Genomic DNA, 19894 nt, shown 5'->3' with positions numbered 1-19894 from the left:
GATTGCCAAATTACATGCCATTGTTTTGTAACAGCATTTGTCCACTGGCTGTGCCCTGAGATTTCCAGGGCACATTCCTCCACTAAGCATATTATAAGATGATTAAATATGCATAGTACAAGTATGTTATGGAAGGCTATGTTAACTGATAAAGTGGGACCACAATAGTATGTGTAAGTGAGATTTGAAAAATTTGATATGCCAGCAAGGGCAAAGAAATGTTGAATTTGCAAGTTAGTGCACATATTCTGAAAATCCAGGCGGCTATTTCTCCTTTTGAATTGTTCCCTTGGCTAGGGGATAAGGGTGAGACACAATACACATTTGAATATGTCACTTTGTAAATTACCACTGCAATATTATCAGTGTATGTTGAAAAACTGGTACTTATATGTACTAATATTATCTACCATGAAAAAACAATTAAAATTTTAAAATATTATGTAAATTAAATAAAGTTCAAATACCACTAGCCAGAAAAAAATATTTGGATATCATAGTCTGGGGTTAGAAGAGGAAAAACTTTATGTAAAGTATCAAAATTAATTTTTATTTCAATTTAAATGCATCATCATATAACATGGTTTCATAACTGAAATTACATTTGTCAGAATTTGACATTTTTATTAAAGAATTGAGGGAAAACTGATGGTTATAATATTGATATGCAATGTAAATAAACCTTTTTTCATCGTTATAGGAATGAATTGCTCAGAAAGAATTGGCCAATGTCAACCACATATCTGTTTCCATGGAAACTGCAGCAATATTACTTTGAATAGTTTCATTTGTGAATGTGATGAACAATTTTCAGGTAAAAAATACATATTTATACATATATATACCATTTGTCCTGGATTTTTTTAACCAAGTACTATTATTTATAGTTGCGTTAAAATAAATAGGGATGGGTTTGACAAATCACCACTTGGTGCTTTAAATTCTGCCATCATCTTTTCTAGGAGTGTGAACTATAGAGATATACATAAGCAGAAAATTATTTTTTAACATGAGGATAATATGGTAATGTAACCAGTGATAACCTACCTCTCTTTCTCAATGCTTTCCAGATGCAAATTGTATCGTATCAATTATTCAAGGACAGCTTGTAGGACTTTGAAGACCCAAACAGCCAAAAACTAGCTAATTCCTCTTTATTTCAGTTGGTATGAAGAGAAGGTTACTAATAATGCTGCTCTTCCAGCACAAGGCTTCTTGGCTGCCAGTAAGCTTGGTCAGTAGGAACCACAGGAAATTATGAGTTATGTTTATGTTATTTATGAGAGGAGAATTGAGGCTATCAGTCTTGTCACAGGGTTTATAGATAATTGCCTTATGTGCCACCATGCCTGGATAATTTTTGTGTTTTTAATAGAGAGAGGGTTCCACCATGTTGGCCAGGCTGGTCTCAAACTCCTGACCTCAGGTGATCTGCCCGCCTCAGCCTCCAAAAGTGCTGGGATTACAGGCGTGAGCCACCGTGCCCAGCTCCCCATTAAATCTTATCACACAGCTTCTTCAAGTTTGGCTCCAATGGAGAGAACTGATACTTCGGCAATATTCTGTCTTCTACTCCGTGAGCATAAACTAGTGCTATCCTGAGAAAACTAGAATGATTACCCTCTGAAGGTTCAGTAACTATAATAGGGGTATTTTTTGCATTATTTTGAGACCTGCAGCCTGTGCCAAAGTGTACAGGAAGCATCACATTTAAAAGATGTATAAAATATTTCTATATCTATCCGTCTGATATGGCTTGACTGTGTCCCCACCCAGGTCTCACCTGGAATTCCCACATGTTGTGGGAGGGACCTGGTAGGAGGTAACTGAATCATGGGGGCAAGTCTCTCCTGTGCTATTCTCATGATAGTGAATAAGTCTACGAGATCTGATGGTTTTAAAAAAAGGAGTTCCCCTGCACAAGCTCTCTGTCTTTGCCTGCTGCCATCCATGTAAGACGTGACTTGCTCCTCCTTGCCTTCTAATACATCATCTATCTGGTTATTTCATACATATTTTCTAATATTTTCTTATTGGTTTCTTCAAAAAACTCTTCAGAAATTAATATATGTATATTTTCCACAATGATCAACTGTGCATATTAATATATATTATTTTATATATGAATCTGGATTCATAATTGAGATTATGTTCCAATGAGTCATAGTAAAAGTACAGAAAATTAATATTTCGGCCGGGCGCGGTGGCTCACGCCTGTAATGCCAGCACTTTGGGAGACCGAGGCAGGCAGATCACGAGGTCAGGAGATTGAGACCATCCTGGCTAACACGGTGAAACCCTATCTCTACTAAAAATACAAAAGATTAGCTGGCTGTGGTGGTGGGCGCCGTAGTGCCAGCTACTCAGGAGGCTGAGGCAGGAGAATGGTGTGAATCTGGGAGGCAGAGCTCACGGTGAGCAGAGATCGCCCCACTGCACTCCAGCCTGGGTGACAGAGCAAGACTCCGTCTCAAAAAAAAAAAAAAAGAAAATTAATATTTCTAATGCCTTATCAACCGATGATTATTATAAAACTAGCCTTTATGTCAAGTTCTCATTGCTTTTTAATTTCATTCCAAACAGAATTTTGGAATTCATATCATTTGGAATACTATATTCGTCATACCTAAAGCAGTTTAATAACCCACTTCTAATACAAATTTACATTAAGACTGCAAATAATTATGGCATAGAGTATGACAATCCTATTTCAAAACTAAAGAGCCCTTAGAAAAACAAATTCTTGATTTTTCAGATATCTCTGAAAAATCAGAAATAGAGTATATCTAAGAATAATTAACCATGAGGTCAAACTTCAATTTCAAACAATATAAAAGTAAAATTAAGAATTAAAATCTAATCTAAAACCACATGAAAATTTATTCTTCCTTGTAATCCCAAATTTGAAAACATTATATGAGATTTATGCATCCATTAGAAAGTGATTTATTGTAAGTGTATAAGATTTATTGCTAAATTTTTAAAGGTATATTTTTGATCAATGCAAGGAAATGTTAAAATTACTATGCTATACATTATTAGTTCATGACACATTTTCAAATATGAATGTGATGTAGGAAACAGGTGATTGTCAGAAAATAAAACTCTTTGTTTTTAGTTTAAGACTAAATTAAAGCTACCAAAAACAAATTTAGTTTCAAGATAGGAAAGTTTATTTGTAAGGATGCTGGGATGTTTGAACCCAAGATGAGTGATGTTAAAAAGGTTTTGCAATGGCATTCAATTAATAAAAAATGTTTACAGTTCAGTAACTTCAGTTACCATTTTGCACAGATAACAAGAGATCCAATCTGACTAGTAGAGAATAATGTAAGACATTTAGAATAGTTAGCAGTTTAAATCAGAGGGTAGACAGATTATTTTCCAATGTAAAGTACATATTTCTCCATTTGCATAATCCTCACCAGTGGGTAGAATTTATTAAGAATAGAATTTGGTTCATGGAAAGAAAAGCAGGCAGGAGCTAAATCAGATATAACTTTCTTCATGTTTAATAATTGAACCTTAATCCTATTTTGAGACTCTATTCTGATAGAAGTTGGAAAATTAATCTGTCAGTTTAACCCTATCTCTAACCCCCTGCCATGTAGAGAATTGAACTAGCCCTCGCTCTTATAAGTGGAATTTTAAAAAATAATGTGAGTTACATGAGCTGATAAGCACACATGTGTAGTCAATGTTAAGGCTTAGTATTTATAAAATTTGGAATGATAATTTATGGCAAATGTTTAACATATTTAATAATGTAGATAGTTTTTAAGGCATTGAATAGGTAGGAGTTCATATAAGTTTACTCTGGGTTATTACTTTTACATTGTCAAACTTTATTTTGTAGTATTTTTCTTCTTGATTCACTAGTCACTATGATAATTATTAGCATGGATGGTGACTTTTATTTCCAAGCACAGCATAATCCACAATAACATAACATTTAAAAGCAAAGGCTCTGGGTCGGGTGTGGTGGTTCACGCCTGTAATCCCAACACTTTGGGAGGCCGAGACGGGTGGATCACGAGGTCAGGAGATCGAGACCATCCTGGCTAACATGGTGAAGCCCCGTCTCTACTAAAAATGCAAAAAAATTAGCCGGGCGTGGTGGTGGGCACCTGTAGTCCCAGCTACTCGGGAGGCTGAGGCAGGAGAATGGCATGAACCCGGGAGGCAGAGCTTGCAATGAGCCAAGATCGCGCCACTGCACTTCAGCTTGGGTGACAGAGCGAGACTCCGTCTCAAAAAAAAAAAAAAAAAGCAAAGGGTCTGTATCAGTTACTAATATGAACAATTTCCTTTGCTACCATACTCCATCCAGATAAAGAACTGAATGTTCCTCTGAACCTTCCAATTAATTTCTTCCATTGTGATGAATCCTCCATAGATTTATTGGCAAAACATTATTTCCAAGTGTTCTCCACCCTACTATAAATTGTCTCAAAATAGTTTCTGCGTCTATCAACAACATAGTGTATACTGTGAACTTAATAAATAGTAATTATTGATAATTATGAGATCTCAGGATGCTAATGAAACTTTTTATTGCTTATATTGAGAAATGAGAGTATAAATTGATTATAAAATGAAAAGATTTGAATGCTCAATAAAGCATATAATTTAGCTAAAGTTATTAAACCGATATATGTATATGCCAATGTGAATGTCTTTTTATTGTTGTTCAATGTATAGAATACTTATTTTTTCCTTTTTTTAGTTGACAATAATTATATTTATAGGATATGGAGTGATATTTTGATATATTTATACAATATGTAAGGATCAAATCAGAGTAATTAACATATTCATCACTTTAAACATTTATCATTTCTTTGTGTTGTGAACATTCAGAATCCTCTCTTCTAGCTTTTTGAAAATATATAATAAATTACAGTTAACCATATTCACCTTACAGTGTTGTAGAACACCATAAATCATTCCATCTAGCTATAATTTTGTATCCGTTAACCAAACTGTCCCCATCCTCCTTTTCCCTACCCTTCCCAGCATCTAATACTCACAATTCTATTCCCTACTTCCATGAGCTTAAATTTTACTTAAGTCTCACATATCAGTGAGAACATACAGTATTCATCTTTCTGTGCCTGACCTATTTCGCTTAATATAATGTCCTACAGGTTTATCCATGTTGCCAGGAATGACAGGATTTCATTCTTTTTATGACTGAATAGTATTCCATTGTGTATATAGACCACATTTTCTTTATCCAGGCATCTCTTGATGGACATGTAGGTTGATTCCCTATCTTGACTATTAGGAATAATGCTATAATAAATATGGGGGTGCAGCTATCCCTTTGATATACTAATTTCATGTCCTTTGGTTATTTTTAACTACTATTTAATATGCACCTTTCCTTTTATCAGTAAGTCCATGAAGTAGTAAATAAAATGATTAAACTCATCTCTATTTTACCTTTTGAGGAAATGGCAGAAATATAATTATAATTTAGAATTATTTGACTCCAATGATTTTGATCTTAAACTAATATAATATGTTGTTTTTCTGGTTTATTCATGAAAATGTCAATGAAATATTTAATAATGTGGTAGTATCTGTGTATATTTATATAAGGCTCGTAATGTCCTATAGCCCTTGAAAGTCAATATGGCTCACTCATTTTGCCATTTTTAAGTGTCTTTTTATTAATGATTTGTAGAAAAACTGTGTATGTCCTGGATAGAAGTCACTTGTCAGGCATGCATATAGTACAAATAAATTTTTTTTCTGTCTCTGGCTTTTTTTTTTTTTGATATTTATTTATTTATTTAGAGACAGAGTCTCACTCTGTCGCCAGGCTGGAGTGTGGTGGCACGATCTCGGCTCACTGCGACCTCCACCTCCCAGGTTCAAGCAATTCTCCTGCCTCGGCCTCCCGAGTAGCTAGGACTACAGGCACCCGCCACCACGCCCAGCTAATTTTGTGTATTTTTAATAGAGACGGGGTTTCGCCATGTTGGCCAGGATGGTCTCGATCTCCTGACCTCATGATCCGCCCGCCTCAGCCTCCCAAAGCGCTGGGATTACAGGTGTGAGCCACCGTGCCTGGCCACCTTTTTATTTTTTTTCATGTATTTTGATAAGCAAAAGTTTTCAATGTTAATAAATCCATTTATCATTTTAAAACACATTTTGTAGGTGTTGTGCCTTCTTTAGGAAACATTTGCATGTTCCAAAGTCACAAGTAATTTTCTAGAAGACATACAGTTATTTAGCCCTCTGTTTAGGTTTATTATCCACCCAGTTAATTTTTGCATTTCATGGAAGGTTGGTTTATTTTTTTAATATATGGAAATACAGTTCACCACCATGTGGCAACTCTTTCTTTTACCCATCTTATCAAAAATAAATTAAACACATGTGTGTGTATGTCTAGTTCTGTAATCTCTATTCTATGCCTTTGGTCTGTTTTTCCTTCCTTAGCCAATATTAGTGTCTCTTGATAGTGTGTATTTATATTAAAACTTGAGGTTCTATAAAACAAATCCTCCAGTTTCTTAGTCTTTATCAAAATTGTTCTGACTATTCTAGATCCTTTGCATATACATATGAATCTTAGAATTCACTCATCAATTTATTTTAAAAATTCTACCAGAATTTTAATTCAGCCTCTTTTGATATTTGCCAAATATTTGCCAAGGAGTTATTTGCCAAAATACATCTTTCCTTCTACAGTTACACGTATGGTAGACTCAGAATTCTCCTACTGGTCACTGAGGCTCTATTCATTTTAGTTCAACCATTTGTGGTCCTCTCACTATTCTTCAGATTAGATAATTTCTTTGGATAAGTTTTTGAGTTTACTCATGCATTCAATTTCTGCCAGGTTTTGTTCGTTCTTAAAGGACTTTGTGCAGATTTCTGTGTTTTTATACAGAACTTTTGTAGTTTTCAGTGAGAGAGTTCATCTGAAAAAAAGCTACACCACCAACACAGAACAGCAAATGTCAGTGTGGCTTTCTCTCTCTTTCTGTTTAATTTTCAGAACTTTTCTGTGTTTTCAGTGAAACAAGCAACTCTTCAGTGATTCTAAACAGGGCCCTTTCAAGTAGAAACAGTAATTTGGGACATTTAACTAAAATCAATTATGTATAATTAGGCATAAAGATCAATTTCTTGTAAAGTGGTCCTGACTTCACTATAATTTGGTAATTGTTTAAAAATGAAATTCACTAATATAAATGAGGAAACCAGTAAATGGAGCACTGTCAAGAGGGTGAATTTAAGGGGAAAGAGAATTGAGTAGCATTTTTCATGTTTTTCTTAAGATGAAATGAACCAATTCATCTAAAATACTTGGTAAGCATTTAATTAATTTTAGCTTTGGCTACTTTTGCTATTGTTTGGCATAACAACTTCTCATTGAAATTTATTTCCACCATTTTGTGAATACAGTCAAATCCAGTATCGTTTTTATGGCATTCAGGTGTTTATGTAATTAATGTCTATCTACTTTTATAAGCATCTTTCAATATTTTCTTAACCATTGGCTGTAATCAACTAGTCTTAGTGATTGTATTATCAATAGGCCATATACATTCATATTTTCTCTGCTGTCACTCATGTATTATATCTTCTCTAGAATAAAGTCTGTCTTCTTTTCCTTCACTTCTGCAAAAATCTGCTTCCTTAACTCCTCCTACTGTTTTGCAAAGTTCTTGACAGCAAAGCCTGTGATTGACTCAACTTTACAGCCCTATTTTACAACACATATAAGGTATTGAATAAATGTTTGATAATGAGGAGAGTATGAGATGTGGGGATGTTCTTAATCTTAAAAGAAGTTCAAAGTATTATCATTCTCTTCTGACAGACATACTTGAAAATAGGTATTACACAATTTTGTAGTCTGAAATCACAGAGTTATATTTGAGTATTGTACACTCTTTTTTTGTTTGTTTTTTGAGACAGAGTCTCACTCTGTTGCCCAGGCTGGAGTGCAGTGGCACAGTCTTGGCTCACTGCAACATTTGCCTCCCGGGTTCAAGCGATTCTCCTGCTTCAACCTCCAGAGTAGCTGGGACTACAAGCACCCGCCACCATGCCCAGCTAATTTTTTGTATTTTTAGTAGAGACGGGATTTCACCATGTTAGCCAGGATGGTCTTGAACTCCTGACCTCATGATCTGCCCACCTCGGCCTCCCAAAGTGTTGGGATTACAGGCGTGAGCCACTTCACCCAGCCATAAACGTCTTAATGAGCAATCGATTTTGTAAATTTGTGGAAAAATGTAATTTATTTTTCTGTCCTTTATGCATTAGATTTTATTCGGTTGGTAGTTGTTAGTCTATCTATGGTAGATCAACTCTGATGGCAGGGTATTCATGAAGTTAGACCTTTTAAGGAACATCTTTAACAGAGTTTATGCTGTTTGATAAAACAAATGTCATGTATCACGGCAGATGAACCCACCATTTGATGTGTAGGATCCAAGTTTCACTTCAGGAGCAGGGTTGCAAAAAACTGAAGCTTCTCTAATTCAGTCATGCCTGTTTGTTGGCAAGTTACTTTTTTTAAATAAGAGAGTAATCCTCATATCTTCTGACAAAATTTTACTTAACTAATTGCTCTTAAGAGCTGTTATACCTGTATAATAAAGAATGTCATTGATATAGTGAGAAATACACAGCGAACATCATTTTTAGCTTACTGAAATCATATAATCGGTTCTATAATATTCCTTAATTATTTATTATTTTCTGAGTCTAAGATTTTTGAAATGGAATAAATTAAATTACTCTATGAAGAGAAAGCTGGGAAAAGTGCTTGTGTGTGTGTGTGTGTGTGTGTACAAAAATTTACAAAATGAGTATATACTTAAGGTAAACAACATATGTCAGATGATTTTTATTTCAGTGGTTTTATTTTTTTTATTTTTTATTTTTTATTTTTTTTTTTATTTTATTTTTTTGAGACAGAGTCTCGCTCTGTCGCCCAGGCTAGAGTGCAGTGGCGCAATCTCGGCTCACTGCAAGCTCCGCCTCCTGGGTTCACGCCATTCTCCTGCCTCAGCCTCTCCGAGTAGCTGGGACTACAGGCGCCCGCCACCACGCCCGGCTAATTTTTTGTATTTTTAGTAGAGAGGGGGTTTCACCGTGGTCTCGATCTCCTGACCTCGTGATCCGCCCGCCTCGGCCTCCCAAAGTGCTGGGATTACAAGAGTGAGCCACTGCGCCCGGCCATATTTCAGTGGTTTTAAAACAGTTATTGACCAATGGTTTTCTGATTAAATCTCAGATGTTCATTTTAAAATAGTGCCTTCTCATCCTTTTCAGCATTTCTTCATAGAGAAGTAATTATCTGGCTACTTATCATTAACTAAATATAAAATTATTTTCAAATAAATATCCTTGAACACACAGAATTTTGTTAGTATAGCATTATGTGTAAATTTAGCTCTATAATTTTGAATTTTCAGTTTCTTTTAAAATTTTGAAATATGATTAATAAACTCATTGTTCCACTGCGTATATGTAAAGATCAATGGCAGAAAGATTCAATATAACTATTATTGAATAAATGAAAAGCAGTAGCTCTTTTATCTCATCTAATATAGTTTGTTTTTATGACCAAAAACCAAGAACTACTTGTATATTTTTAGTGTTTTGAACTCTGCACAATGTTTTCATGCAAAGATGGCATTCAGTGATTTTAACTATGAGAAAAGAAATACAATAACAGTTAAGCGCTATATATATTTCAGACTCTTCTCTTAGGTAGACAGTTGGACTAGGAAATGGTTGCTTTTCCCAAAAGAGACACTGTGATTTTCTCAGTAAATTTATTTTGAATGCTGATAAAACACTTCTGTCTGAAAAAATCTGACTTTTTTTTTTTTGAGACGGAGTCTCACTCTGTCGCTAGGCTGGAGTGCAATGGCACAATCTCGGCTCACTGCAGCCTCTGCATCCTGGGTTAAAGCGATTTTCCGGCCTCAGCCTTCCGAGTAGCTGGGACTACAGGCACCACCATCACGCCCAGCTAATTTTTGTATTTTTAGTAGAGATGGGGTTTCACCATGTTGGCCAGGATGGTCTTGATCTCTTGAACTCGTGAAAAAATCTGAATTTTATCAATAGCTGAAGCTCTGGGAGTTTAGTTTATATTTCAAGCACATTTTTGTCTCTATGCCTTTGATCTATATTCTTCCTATCCTCAGCCGAAATGCAAATCTCTCTGTTTTTGACATTCTCAGGAGCTCTCATTTCTTTCTTAACTTTTCCTCCTCTGCTGTTCACTTCCAGTTCTTTCAGCACTTTTAATCCTTAGTGCTCTTACATCTTCACTACTCAAATTTTTTACTGGTCATCTATTTATTTGTAGTAAACTAACCCTAAATCAAGTGGCTTAAAACAATGACAACACTTACTTTCATAAAGCAGCAAGTTTATTTTGATTTTGCTCTGATCATTTTCATTGGGGGGGTATTGCAAAGACTGGTTGCTAGAATTGTCTAAAGATTGCTTACTCACAAATCTGGAAGTTGATGCCAGCCATTGGCTTAGATGTTAGCTGATGCTATTTGTTGGAAGACTTACGTGCTGACTTTCTACATGGCATTGGCTTCCTTATACCTGGTACTAAATTCCACAACAAGCTTCAATAGAGACAGTGAGCTGTATTAACTTTTATGACTTATCCTCAGAAATCGTACACTGTCATTCTCTGTATATTCTATTTGTTGAGGATTTTATAGAAGCCCATTCAGGATAAAGGGATGGAGAAAGGTCTGGAAGACCAATTTCAGTTGAAATTTTGTTGAAGCAATTTTTTATAGTCTACCACAGTGCAAGTTCTTTTTTCTCTTCCTGCAGCTTGCTATAGAATCATAGAAAGCTATGCATTCTACCATGTACCATTCACCATGTGTGTCATTATTACTTCCTCTAAGCTAACAATTGCATTTATGAAACTATTGCTTTAGACATATTATTAAAAATCTGCTCCTTCTTTGAGCTCTATGTCATCTTGTATCAACTTTGCTACTGCGTTTAGCTTTGTCATTTACTGTCTTCTTGGTTCCTTGTCATTAATTGATGGATACACCTACTTGATGGTCTTTAAGGATGACTGCTCCAAGGTATAGCCAGCTCGCTGGCCAGCCCATCTACCCATCCACCTACCTATTCACCCATCCACCCACCCATCTACACACCGCCCACCCATCTAGCCATCCACCTACCCATCTAGCCATCTATGCAATCACCCACCCGTCTACCCATCTACCTACCCATCCACCTACCCATCTAGCCATCTACCCATTCACCCACCTATCTACCCATCTACCTACTGATCCACCTACCCACCAACCCATCCACTCATCCACCTACCCATTTACCCATCCACCTACCCAGGTAACCATCCACCTACCCAACCACTCATCCACCATCCACCTGCCTATCTGTCTGTCTGTATATCTATCTATCTATCTATCTATCTATCTATCTATCTATCTATCATTTATCTGCTGGTGCCTTAAGCAGTTATGTCTGTAGCTGCAGAAAACAATCCTCACTCCCTCCTGGGGACCAAGACAGCCACCAACGGAGCTCTGCCCGGGGCTGTGGACAGGCGCCAAGCTTTTCTCTTGATTAGCTCCCCAGCGTCACAGTGCCTGAACCAGTGACCCTGGCTTCCCTTGTTTAGAGGAGCCAAACTCCTCTAAACAGATGAACAGCAGCAGCAAAGAGGAGTGAACACCCATCTGTCCCTCAGCAGCCCTGAGTGGCTGTGACAGGCTGGGCTTGAGACTTACCAGGTGCTTGGTGAGGTCCCAGTTGTGGATGATCCTGGCCAGAATCTCTGAGGCATCGTCTTGGTGGCAGATGTCACAGTAATAGAGGCCAGAGAAGGCACAGAGCTTGGGTCCTACAAAGAAGAAGCTGATCTGCCAGAAGCAGCCTGGGGAGATGGGTGGAGAGTGAGTGGTGTGGCCAGAGTCAGCTCCTAGTAACTTGGGAGCTGCTGTGGTGGAAAGGATCTGTTAACTTTTTTAAAAATTAACAAAGTCAAGAATAACCACCACTCATATTTCCACCACTCAGAACTCCCCCTACTAATTAATCTTTACAAGAACACACTATAAGAACTATCATTATTTTACAGCTGAAGAAATGGATGCTCAGAGAGGTTAGGAAATCTGTCCGGTCACATAGTGATGAAGTGGTGTGGCTGGTATTCAGATCTAGGTTTGCCTGTTTCTTTGGTTTGCCTGCTTCCTGGGGAAGGCACACATACTTGGTCTAATGCCCCCAGGCAGCGCCCGCACAGGGGCATAAGAGCTTCCGGGTGGTACACCGGAGGCAGATGGGTGGGTGACCAGGAGGGTCCCAGGTGGGTCCCATCTGCAGGGACCAGGCCTTTCAGAAGGCAGCTCTGAAGTCCTGTTTTCCATTGCTAAAGGGGCAATGTGTTCTCACAAGTGTTATAAAACCTCATTCCAGAATGTCATCATAATCGTGTGCAGTCATTCAGGGAAGCACTTCCGGAAAAGTGCTATATTGTCTCAAAACTGCCTACAGAGGACAAAAATACTGTTTCACTTGTCAAATAGGAAAATATTTCCCTGAAAATTCCTCTATACAAGTGATGATTATAGAGAACTCTTGATTCCACCTGTAGCTCAGAGCAAATCCAGCCCAATGAAGCCCCAGGTGTTTTAAATGGTTCTTCCAAAGGTCTTTACCTTCAGTAGTTGGTTTATGTAACAGCTCTGAAGGGCTTGATCAGATCTGCTATCTGTTTTGTTTTGTTTGTTTGTTTGTTTTGAGATGGAGTCTCCCTTTGTCGCCCAGGCTGGAGTGCAGTGGCGCAATCTCGGCTCACTGCAACCTCAGCCTCCTGAGTTCAAGTGATTCTCCTGTGTCAGCCTCCCGAGTAGCACCCGCCACCACGCGCAGCTAATTTTTGTATTTTTATGTTGGCCAGGCTGGAGGATCTGCTATTTGTTTAATGTCCTCCAGTGCTTCCTTTTTTTTTTTTTTTTTTTTTTTGGGACAGAGTCTTGCTCTGTCACCCAGGCTGGAGTACAGTGGTATGATCTCAGCTCACTGCAACCTCTGACTCTTCGGCTCAAGTGCCTCGGCCTCCACAGGAGCTGGGATTACAGACACGCACCACCACACCCAGCTGATTATTGTATTTCCAGTAGAGATAGGGTTTTGCCATGTTGGCTGATTCCAGAGCCTGCATTCTGCCCCATTACCCCTTGCTGCCTGTGTCTAGTGTCCCTGCTGCTGGCTCAGCAATGCCAGCCTCCTTTAGGTCCACCCCTCCACTCCGGCCCCAGAATGGAAGCAGCAGAATAGGGGCTGTGGTGAGCAACGAAGTGGCTGGGGGACAGGGGCCGGGGTCAGGGCTGGCCGTAGGGAGCGGACGGGCAGCCAGCAGGGGGCAGGGCAGTCTGCACAGTGTCTGATGCCTCAGGACTGTGGGGCAAGGCTGTCTTCGGCCCCCTTGGTTGGATAGTTCTTACAGTGTAGAGGTGTCTCCACAGCGGGGGCCAGTGGGAGCAGCCAATGGGTGTGCCCTGGGCAAAAAGCAAAGGCCCTGACTCCCCCAGGGGCAGACAGAAGAGTCCCTGGGCCTTGGGACCAGAGGGCGGGCTCTGCTGCTCACTAGCTGCCTCACCCTGACTTCACCTAATTTCTTCAAGCTTCCATTTCAGTGTCTGTAAAATTCAGCTACTACCAGCTGTTTTGTGGGGTTATTACAAAGCTTAAATGAGACAAGGTTCTGCAAGTACCCTGCAAATTATGAAATACAACCCAGATGCCAGTGGTTGGGGTCTGCCACTGAGCCGTGCCTGCTGGTAGAAAGGAAACCCAAACTCCCTTGTCTCTAAAAACAAAAACAAAAATTAAAAACAAAAAATCCCACAAGACTCCAGACCTACTCATCAGAGTAGCTCATGAGATGAGACCAGTTTTCCAACTTTGCTTTGTAGATATCCTGGTTCTAGAAATGAATGGAGCTTGGTGAATAATCAAGAAACTACACAGTCAGGTTCCTTGCAGAATTGCTTTTTCTGAGCTGAGACATGAGGTCATGCTGCTGGCCTTCATCATAATAATGCTACCTGAAGCAGCCCCATTAAACCTCCCTGGAGCTGTTTTGCAGGGTACCTGACTTGTCCTTCTAGATCCCATGTTCATGGAGCTACACACAAGAAATTTAAGAGCGAAGGGTTAGGAAAAAGCTTTGATTCCCTCAACATCTGGGTGGGTTTTATTATTTCTTCAACAACAAAGAGACATGCACCTGATAGCCCCTCTCTTTTCACCTTACCTAGCAGGAAAGTCAGAGCTAAATTTTCTTCGGCAACCACCACCTTAGCACCTGTACATCATCTGCCCCCTAATTCCTCCCCATCTTGAGTCCCATCTCTAACTTGTTTTTTGTGGTCCTGGCTTTTCAGTGAATTTGCCAGTTCACCAGGTGTGTTTCTGTTGTGATCTGCCTCAAACCTTCTAGGGAGTGAGGTCAGGGTAAGAGTAGTTTAAAAACAAGACAACACGTGGACAGTGAAGGGTGTGGCATTGGGAGAACCCTTCCTGGGTCTTCTCTCCCTTCCTGCGGGGGTAGCCTGGTAGTCTTGCCCACTGCCCCAGTTTATTCACTGGGGATGCAGTCCAGTCAGAAATGGGGCTCTGGCTCAGGGGCAGGGAAAGGGACCTGGGGAGAAAGAGGTTTCCCAACCAGGCCTGTCACAGTAAGCAGCCAAGGACACGGAGCCTCCTGTCTCTCTCAGGCTGGGATGAGGGTTGCCATTCTAGGCATGAGAATTTCCTCTTCCAGAGGCCCTACTCCTCACCACCCTCCAGGACAAGGATTAGTATTAACTCAGCTCCTGGGGGGGAAACTGCAGAATCTGTGATGCTAGAAACACAGGACAGGTCCCCTGGGGGTGGGGGGCAGCATTGGCCTTGAGCCCTGAGAATGGTGGCCCCAATTCTTCCCAGGTCCTCCTACTTGGGGCTTGCCTATAGTAAGGGTCCCAGAGCACTGCCAGCAACTGCACCAATATCACCTCTCTGGCTCTGGATTCCTACCTCTATTCATACAGCCAAAAGCTGCACTCAGTGTTGGATCATAGAGAATTAAGGGTCAAAAATCCCCAGGTCATTTCCAGGTCACTAGTTGTCAGAGGGCTGGCTGGCATCACTAAGCCCCTTCCCTCCTACTCCCCAACCCCACCACTCACCTCCAGCATGTTCTTCTTACTGGATTTGTTTTGGGGGCCCGGGAGAGAGTGGCCCCCTTCAGCTCCACTGTGTAGTTAGGGGTGGAAAACTTGGAAGGCTGCCTCTGTGGGAGAGGGAGGAAGGTCACAGGGAACCCTCGGCTCAGATGTGTCTGCTGTGGCACTCCGGCTCTAGGAATAGGATGGGCGTGGCCAGGAAACAACTCTGGGGAAAGAGCTCCAGGGGTTTCTGAACCCAGAGACCCTGAACTGTGAGGCCCGGAGGGAGGGGGTGTTAACCAGAGCAGTCCCTCCCTCATCTCAGCATGGTTGGGGAGGGGGCAGCGACCCTTGCCCTTAGAGGGAGAGTGGGTTTGGGAGTCAGATAAACTGGGTTCAGAGCTTGACTGTACCATTTACAAGCTGGGTGACCCTAGCCAAATCCCCTCATCTCCCTGAGCCTCAGTTTCCCCATCTGTAAAATGAAGATCGCCCCTCAAGTAAGTAAGCAGGTCATGTGGCACCTGGCCGGGCAGTGCTCACTGAACAGCCATTCCTTCCCATCCCCAGTGCCTGGTGGTTCCCCCAGATCTGCAGGCAGGCCCTGAAGTTTCTGCTGCAGATCCGGGCCCAGCCCCTCATCAACCTGCAGATGGCGAACGCGTCTCTGTACGAGCATGTGGAGCAGATGCACCTCATCGGAGGGGCCAGGAGCAGCTAAAGCTCCTGGGGGATTACCTGGGCCTGTGCTGGAGCGGCGCCCTGAAGGAGCTCAGCAAGAGGTGAGCACCCTCTACGTGCATGCACACGAACACACACACGCACATGAACACACATGCACATGAACACACACACGCACACACCCACACAAATGTACACACAAATGCACACACATGCACATGCACACAGATGTACACACATGCAGGCAGTCGTGCACACACACACACACACACGGGGGTAGTGCCCAGGGCAAGGCGTCCACGTGGAGGAAACCTGGGCAGAGATCTTCCCATTGGGCCTAGAAAATGATCACATCTTTTGGGGGTGATTTGGGTTTTTTTTTCATGTATCTATTTGTTCACTCAAAAACATGGACTGAGAACATACTAGGCACTGCACACCTGGCGAGGCATGTGGGCTCCAGCACTGAGCAGGGCAGTGCCAGGGCTGACCCGCGGGAAGCCTCTGGCCTGGCAGGGAAGACAGGTGGGAAAGCCAGCAACTCCATCTGGGGAGGGGTGAGGGTGGCAGGGAAGACAGGTGGGAAAGCCAGCAACTCCATCCAGGGGTAAGGGTGAGAAGGGGAGGCAGGTGGGAAAGCCAGCAACTCCATGCAGGGAGGGGTGAGGGTGAGAGGGAGATAGGTGGGAAAGCCAGCAATTCCATCCGGGGAGGGGTGAGGGTGAGAGGGGAGATAGGTGGGAAAGCCAGCAACTCCTTCCGGGGGTGAGGGTGAGAGGCAGGACGTCCTGGAAGCACAGAGGCTTGACATCCAGCCCAGATCAGAGGAGGACAAAGCAGGAAGGACTTCCTGGAGAAAGTGGCTTCTAAGATGAGACCTGAAAAATGAAGAATTAGAAAGGGGAAGCAAAGGGGGAAAGAGCGTTCCAGACAGAAGGAATAGCACGCACAGGCCATGAACCGTCAGTGGAAAGCCCAGGGAGAACTTTGGCTACAGTGAGGAGGGAAGCGGGAAGTGCGGTGAGAGGCAGGCGAGGGCCAGATGTTCCCGCCTCTTCCCTGTCCCAGCCAGTTGTCTGGCCCATGCCAGCCTCCCTCCCGAAATTCTCCAAAGAAGACGTGATCAGGGCAAGGCCCCAGGATGCCCTTCAGGAAGCTTCTCTTACCCAGGGCCTGGGGCCTTTGGTGCTCAGGAATGGGACGTGATGCTGGGCTTCAACAGGGACTTAGGCCTCTCCATGCATGTCACAAACGCTTCCTAGTCCTCAGGTCACGCCCAGGCCGCAGTCTTCCCAGGGCTGTGCTCTCCCGGCACCCTCAGGAGGGCAGACCTCAGGCGGAGAAGCCTGCCAGTGCCTACTGCCCAGAATGGGCTTCGAGTCCACCTCTGCTGGGTTTCTGGGGGCAGGGACCAGTTCACAAGCCCCTCCAGGTTACCCCGTCTGGCCTTCCCTCCCCACAGGGCTGGCCTAGACAGCGCCTCTCTAAAGACTGCCTCCTCCATCCTGGCTGCAGTGCTCCCAGAGCTGGGCTTCCTCAGGGCCAGGGTGTGCCCCGAGCAGGTCCCCAGGGGCTCTCAAGGGGTGCTGCGGGGGCTCTCCCCTAGGCAAAGAGGAGAATCTGGCCCCACAGCTGCCAGCTGAACCTTGGTCTCCTCTGCAGGGCCTGGAGGAACAGAAACCCCTCGGGGGAACCACCATGTGGGACCCTAGACCCTTAGAAGGCTTCGCCCCAGGAGGCTCTGCCCATCCCAAGCATCGCAGGTGACTGGGTCTCCACCTCCTGGCAAGTGCTGACTCACTCCCTACCTCTGAGAGTCCATGACCCAGGGCTCCAGAGAGACTATCCTCCTGCCCACCTAACCAGGTGGCGAAATCTCTGGGGTCAGGGGGGGCCTCATCACCCTCCTTGATCAAGGAGGAAGGTACCTGCACAGGCCTGCAGACCTGTGTAGACCAGGTGCTTGTGGGGTGGGTTGTGGACCCCAGCCCCATTCACCCATCCCCACCCTGCTGAGAGTTTGTTCATCGGCTTTACTGACCTGTCTCTGTGGGCACCAGGGGCAGCCCTGTCTCTCTCTCCCTGGCCCTCCTGCTCCATCCCTGGGCAGCAGCGCTGTACTCCTTCTATGCACTCAGCCTGCTTCCCATGCCTGTGGAAGTCCCATGGAAACAGCATGGGGCAGGGGAAAGAGCGTGGGAGGCCTTCACCCACTGTGAGTCAGGAAAGTTGCTTTACTTCTCTGGGTCCAGCTTTCCCATCTATAAAATGGGCCAGTGATTCCTCCATTCCTGTGGCCTCCTGAGCAGTGGTGAGGGCTGCATGAGGGACCCAGAGTCTGGGCCACAGATGGCCGTGGGTCAGCATCGTGTGTGCCCTGAGGGCACCTGATCCAGCCTTGGCAGGGGCCAGAGGAGCTCCCAGAGGAGATGGCATCTGAGCTGAGGGCATGCAGAGATCTTTTCCTTTTTTCTTCTAAAACGTTTTTCTTCTTTACAAAGGTCAATCTTCCAAGCGAGGAAAATTTATGAAAGGGAATAAAGGAGACCATTCAATCAGCCCTTGTCGGAGCCCACCACCACCTGCTTCTGCACCTCAATCCATCCACACACACGTGTTGCCACAACACCAGTGACATCGTGTATCTATTGAACTGGGGCTTAGAAAAATGAAGAAAGAGCAGAAAGGGCAGGGGAGAGCCTGGCTTTCCTGGCTAAAGGACCAGTAGCAGCAGGGGGGCAGGAGCACAGCTCACGGAGGCCCTAAGGGGCTCTGGGCAGCTGGGCTTCGGGTGCAGGGCACAGAACTCAGAGGGCCCTCGAGGCCTTTGGATTTGATCTGCCACCTGTAGGGAACCAGTGAAGGGTTCTGAGCACGGGGCTGTCACTGCTGATCAGCAGCTTAGAAAAGACCACTCTGAAAAGACCAGGCACGGTGGCTCACGCCTGTAATCCCAGCACTTTGAGAGGCCAAGGTGGGCAGATCACCTGAGGTCAGGAGTGTGAGACCAGCCTGGCCAACATGGTGAAACCCCGTCTCTACTAAAAATACAAAAATTAGCAGGGCGTGGTGGCGGGCGCCTGTAATGCCAGCTACTTGGGAGGCTGAGGTAGGAGAATCGCTTGAACCCGGGAGGCAGATGTTGCAGTGAGCCAAGATCACACCACTGCACTCCAGGCTGGGAGACCGAGTCTCACTCTGTCTCAAAAACAAAAACAGACAAACGAAAAGACCATTCTGGCCCCAGTGGAGTGCAGTTGGTGAAGGGGAGAGCCCTGGGTGGCGGCTGGTGTTAGTAATTAACCCAGGGAGCTGGGCCTGGACCGAGTCAGCCAGAGGGGAGGCTGAGAGAAAGGGAGGGCTGAGGCATGGGCAGGGCTTGGATGTGGGACAGGAAGTCAGGGAGGAGCTGTCCTGCACTAGTGGCAGCTGCCTGGCCGGGTTCTCTCCGGCAGACCTGGGGCATGTCTCCAAGGGCCAGAGAGGCCCCTGAGAGTGTCCTCTCCAGCCCTTGAGAGGAAGCCATCACAGAAATGCCCCACACCCTGTCCACCCACCAGACCTTGGTGTCCCTCGCAACAACCAGGGAGGGGTGGGCAGAGGAGGAGCCAGGGCTCAGGAGACAGGTGGCACCCAGGTCCCCCACCCATGTCCCCCCGATCTTCCAGCCCTTGCCTGGCCCTTTCCTTCCCCATCACTTCATCGGTTCCAGGAGCTAAGATTTGACCTCTCCCCTCATCTTCCTCTCTCCCAGAGAGCCCTCCAGATTCCTCTGGTCTCTTTCCCAGGTAGCCAGCCTCACACCAGAGGACAAAGAGGTTCTTCTCATTGTGTGGGCGGAGAAACTGAGGCCCCAAGTAGGGCTGGCCGTGCCCCGGTGCATGAGAGTTTCTCTCCTGGAGGCCAGGAGGGGAAGTGGCCTCTCATCTCTGGGTCAGCGCCCTCTCCCCTCTGGCCTTGACTGAGTGCTGTGGAGGAGCCTGTCGCAAGCCCTTGCTGAG

At 43.8% G+C, this 19894-nt stretch overlaps 1 protein-coding gene across 2 annotated transcripts in view; it reads left to right on the top strand.

Moving 5' to 3' along the window:
- LOC129469831 (putative pleckstrin homology domain-containing family M member 1P) overlaps nucleotides 1-19894 on the top strand; it is a 38533-nt gene that overhangs the window by 14768 nt on the left and 3871 nt on the right. For both annotated transcript variants that reach the window (XR_010117954.1, XM_055256962.2), the window contains exons 2-3: nucleotides 701-814; nucleotides 15783-15994. Coding sequence is in view for 1 of the 2 variants with exons in the window: in XM_055256962.2 (XP_055112937.1) it covers nucleotides 800-814; nucleotides 15783-15994 (227 nt within the window). In the remaining variant the exon portion in view is untranslated. The remainder of the gene's footprint in view (nucleotides 1-700; nucleotides 815-15782; nucleotides 15995-19894) is intronic.

Source organism: Symphalangus syndactylus, chromosome 20 (assembly GCF_028878055.3).
Source record: "Symphalangus syndactylus isolate Jambi chromosome 20, NHGRI_mSymSyn1-v2.1_pri, whole genome shotgun sequence".
Taxonomy (NCBI): Eukaryota; Metazoa; Chordata; class Mammalia; order Primates; family Hylobatidae; genus Symphalangus; species Symphalangus syndactylus.
Note: the sequence above shows the minus strand (reverse complement) of the source record. Positions and strands in the feature narration are given on the sequence as shown.